The sequence below is a fragment of the Montipora foliosa genome, chromosome 11, assembly GCF_036669935.1.
Source record: "Montipora foliosa isolate CH-2021 chromosome 11, ASM3666993v2, whole genome shotgun sequence".
In the NCBI taxonomy this organism is placed as follows: domain Eukaryota; kingdom Metazoa; phylum Cnidaria; class Anthozoa; order Scleractinia; family Acroporidae; genus Montipora; species Montipora foliosa.
The window spans coordinates 37,054,795-37,059,794 of NC_090879.1; the positions used below are offsets into that span (position 1 = coordinate 37,054,795).

General features: G+C 41.6%; 1 protein-coding gene across 1 annotated transcript in view; it reads left to right on the forward strand.

Moving 5' to 3' along the window:
* Window positions 1-200: 200 nt before the first annotated feature.
* LOC137975081 (uncharacterized) overlaps window positions 201-5,000 on the forward strand; it is an 18,380-nt gene continuing 13,580 nt past the window's right edge. Inside the window, exon 1 of the mRNA XM_068822131.1 lies at window positions 201-571. Coding sequence (XP_068678232.1) covers window positions 253-571 — 319 coding nt within the window. The 5' untranslated portion in view covers window positions 201-252. The remainder of the gene's footprint in view (window positions 572-5,000) is intronic.

The following is a 5,000-nucleotide window of genomic DNA, read 5'->3' on the forward strand; positions in this document are numbered from 1 at the left end:
AACAGTGAGTTTTGTTTCCCCTCGACCTCAATGTTTCTCTCGGCTTCGCCTCGGGGAACATTGAGGGTCTCGGGGAAACAAAACTCACTGTTTCCCTTGGGGCCCGTCATTAAGTGCTTATTGATATACTTTATTGGCTTTATGATACACTTTAATAACCCTACTTATGGTACATACCCGCAGCCATGACTCGCATGGCTCGCTGGCTCGCACATTGTCCTAACTCAGTCGGACACGTCGACATTTTTCATCATGGAGTTTCTCCGTACGCTTTTTGTGCTTTTGTTCCTCTTAAACAGCAGCAAAAGTGAGGAGGAGCAAGTAACGATAGATGTTGTGGAAAAGCCACCAGACGAAAAGTGCCAACGAAAGTCTAAAGATGGCGACCTTCTGGCTATGCATTATACGGGTCGTCTGGAAAAAGATGGCTCGGTTTTCGACTCGAGCCACAACCGTGGACAAACGTTTGATTTTACCCTCGGGAAAGGCATGGTAATTCAAGGCTGGGAACAAGGACTTAAAGACATGTGCGTTGGGGAGAAAAGAAGACTAAGAGTTCCAGCTCATTTGGGTAAGTTCTTGGCCTGTAAAATTAATCAGGACGTTACTGTACAAATCGATACTCGATAAAATCAATCGTAATCGATATTTTTCGATACTAATTAATCGATTAATATCGGAAATCGATAATAATCGATAACAGAGTTTTTTGTGATTATCGATTTTGATCGATTTCCATCAATTTATATCGAAAATATCGATTTTGTCAGAGGAACGAAGGCGAAGAAGAAGACGGAGACGCCATGTTTTGAAAAGTTCACAGTGTATAACATATACATGTTTACACTGATCTAAACAGTGTGTGGTCTTCGTGCGAGCTCCAGGGGGTTAAAAATTTCCCCAAATGCGAATGAGTTCTCTCAGATATATGGCCAGGAGTGGAAGAGGATTTACGGTAAAACAAAACCCTTACTTTGGAGTTGACCTATTCTCTTGGCCGAGTAAACCGATATACTGTAAACGATAATCTGCGCCGAAATCTTGGGGTTGATCTCTCATACACCAGTCAAATCTTGTGATTATCGATATGTATTGATTATTCTAGCTAATTGATGAACAATTACAGTACCGCTCAAATGTAAGTTACCACCCTCGCGCAACGCGATTCGCGTCGCGTGCTACAGGAATCGCGTCGCGCGCTACAGGGATCGCGTCGCGCGCTACAGGAAGCGCGTCGCGCGCGAGTTAAAAAAATCTGTAAGTACATCAACTGGAGGATCGCGCATGCTCTTAATTGTCCTTTTGGATTTGTTTGTGAAAGCCCCAGATGCATAACAAACACGCATTTTATCAGACGTAAAAGCGTCTAGTCTTTGTTGACTGAAAAGTTGACATACAGCTCGCTGGTGTGCGCCGAAATTAATTAGACTGTTAACTTTGCTCTCAGGAAACACGAAAATGTGAATCGTAAGCAGTTTGGCAAGGGGAGAGATATTCATGTAGTACAGTTGCCGTTTAAATCAACATTTGTTTTCGTCTGTCGCGAGTCGGCATATTAAAATTCAGACTATCCGACACGTGATGGAATGTCAGGAAAACCTACAACTGTAACACTCTTTCTCTACCCGAAATCTTTACACAGCAAAATTATTTTGAGTCCACAATTATTAAAGCGTTCAAAACAACCCCATCGCTTTAGGCCCTTCAGTCAAAAGGAATTCAATGTTTTTTTACGCACAACACTCGATTTTTGTTTCACGGTTGGAATTTGCATACCGTCATGCGTCAGTGTTTGCACACCTGAGAATTTTTTCTTTTGTGTGATCTAAAAACTACAATTCGTATCGCAAGATAAAGAAGATATTAGTCTCTTCGTTAATCATCACATATACCGCTTCAAACTTTGGCGTCTCTCTTGCTTTCTGTGCAAAAACTGCTTTCGCTTAATAATTAATTTCATCAAATTAGAAACGGGTTTCGGATAGATAGAGTGCTTTCAATTCGGAAATCCGGCTTTAGATCGTAAAATCTGCATCTTCGGATTTCCAATCGAACAAAAAATCTGTTTTCAGAAATCCGAAGATCCAGATTTTAAGATCTAAATTTTTTCCCAATCGAAAGCACTCAAAGTTTACTGTATGTATGCATGTGTAGGAAGGCAGTAATTTCAAACAAACAATATACTATTGGTCATTGCTTTTGTTAATTTTTTGGCTCCTAAAGGAGCCGTTGGAACCTGTTCAAGTGCAATGTTTAACACTCCGGTTAAACCTACAGGTAATTGTTACATGTAGCTCTTAAAAGAGCTGTCTTTAGTGACCAGAGGCACGACCTTCCCGTTTCATGACCAGCGGCACAACCTTCTTTAAGTGGCCAATGTAAGTGCGGCACTTTCCAGGTGTTAGTTTCTCTCGCCAAAAACGTCTAACAACCAAATCTTCATTCTTCATTGGAAACTTTGTGCTATTTATTTACTCGACAACTTGCTGAGAATTTTGGCTTGCTGAGATTAACCTGGTTTCCATACGATCTGCAATATCAGGTCCGCGATCGTTTAATTTAAAACAAAACTTGCGGAGGTAATAAAGTTTAATGCGCCTCAGAAAAAGTGAAACGTGGAGACGGAAATTATCTAAAAGTTACAGTTAACAGTCAAAGAAGCGCACAGGCGGTACAACAACGTCTTTATGGCTTTTTGCATACTGTAAGCTTACGTGTTTGTATATCAAACAACAGATCAGCATAAGATCAGCTTTTTACTACATGTTCTTTGGCGACACAAGGTCATTATTTTATTGACAATGCAATGCCGTTTCCAGTTTAATACCACGATCTTCGTTTAAATTTTCTTTCGCGTTTTGTTTAAGATCGATTTACAGATAGAAGGGAAAGTTTGTCTGGAGCATTTGAGATCGTCTGCGACTCGTCTGTCGCAGGCAGCTTAGTTACCATTACTCGCTATGCGTGCGCGAAATTAAATGATTTCGCGTAGTGGAGTCTCCTAAATTTATGCCAAAAATTTCTGCTTCAGTGACTCTCGCGCGACGCGAATCGCGTCGCGTCGCGTCGCGTCGCGTCGTGTCGTGTCGTGTCGCATCGCGTCGCGTGACGTGTAACTTACATTTGAGCGGTACTTTATCTACATGTAGTATAATCGAGTAATATCAAGTAATCGATTAGTTTCTGATGATCAATTTCTATCGATTTGTAACGTCCTGAATAAATGTGACCTTCCACTGGAAAACGTACACTAACGATTGGCCGTTAAACGGCTTAAAACTAACGGCGGGTTGACGGATATTCAACGGTTTTGAAGATTGGTTTAACGTTTTTTACTAACGCTCTAACAGTTTGTGCTAACTCTCTAACACTCTTTACTAACGCTCTAACGGTTTGTGCCAACGCTCTAACGTTCTTTCCATCAGTTCTAACGTTCTGCCTTAGCGCTTTAACACTATTTCTTAGTTCTAAGCTCGAAAGGGTGATCGATGACACCACAACGTAGTGAGCGATTACCTTTCATCGAACAAAGGCCATGATTTGAAGTACTAGCACCATCGTGAGCTGGCCAAAACAAATCGGGTGCACATTTCAGTGAGTTTTTTGCTTTAAAAATACTACGATGTAGACATGCCACCAGGAACGTATCTCGATTGCGTGACTTTTAAAATACGATTCCGAAGAGGCGCGCCCATGCCGACGTAACTGCTGAATGTAGAATGCGAAATGCAACGAAGTCTGGATAAAAGTGGCTAATCTCGATAAGTTTTGATCGTCAGACTCACAATGAAGCGATGCACTACTAGCATTTCATGTTGTTTTCAAAGCCGAAGTAACAATAAATTCAAAGCGGTGCGTTCATAAGAGAGCTCTTTGCTATAAATATGATAAAAGAGTTCTGTATCATCAGTTAAGATGCCGAGGGGGCAAAAAAGCTTGCGAGAAACTCCAGGCGAGTGGTTAAGTTAAACAGATATTTTTCAGTTGAAATTTGGCAAGTCATGCATCATTCAGTCACATTTAATTTGGCGTTCGCACAGGATGGGTCTTCGATCTTTGGTCTTCGCTTTTGGAGTCTTTATTGTCCATTCTACCTATTAGCGTAGTTATTTCAGCTTGAAATCTGTCCAAAACTCGAAGCGCTCGACCTCAAATAATATCGAAAACTCCAGCATTGGGAGCTCCAAGGATGCGTAGCAGGATTTTATACCGGCTTTAGATTGCTCTAGATACATGCTTGCAGCCGTCACGCCATGTGCTCCTCTCTGATTGGATGATGATTTCTTATTAGCCAATCACAGAGGAGCAAACGTTGTGATGGCTGCAAGCCGTCACACCAAAATCCAACTACGCTTCCTTGGAGTTCCGAATGCTGGATTTTTTCAATTTTATTTGAGGTCCAGCGCTTCGAGTTTTGGACGGATTTCAGATATAATGGCATGAAAGGAAACCTCTGGGTTTCAGCTTGCTTGGTGCGTGATTTGAAACCTGTACGATGGGAATTTGTTTGTGAGTTTCAGCTTGATTCGTGCGTGATTTGAAACCTGTACGATGGGAATTTGTCAGTGAAAATCGGCTTGGTGCTGGAGCGATCCGAAATCAAGCTTTCCACCCTTGTTTTACCGGTACTATTGGTACGCAGAGGTGAACGTCGAACACAAACCCTTCATTTTTCTCGGTATTTTTAATTTTTTAAAAAGCGCTCTACTACATGTGTAATTCTACTAAGTTGTAGAAGGACACGCCGGTTTTCCGAAAGAGGGTCACATTTTTAAACGACGCTTTACGAATTCGCTGATCCGGAACAATCGATACAGATTATTAATTGATTTGCCAACAGAATCCAAGGTTTGCCCAACGGATAAGGTTAATAACTATTATACATCTGACGTATGGGACTAAACGCTCCAACGGACGAGGCTAAACCCCTAACGGACAAGGCTGATGCTCTGACGGATGAACCTAACGTTCTGACGGATAAGACTAACGTTCTAACGGAT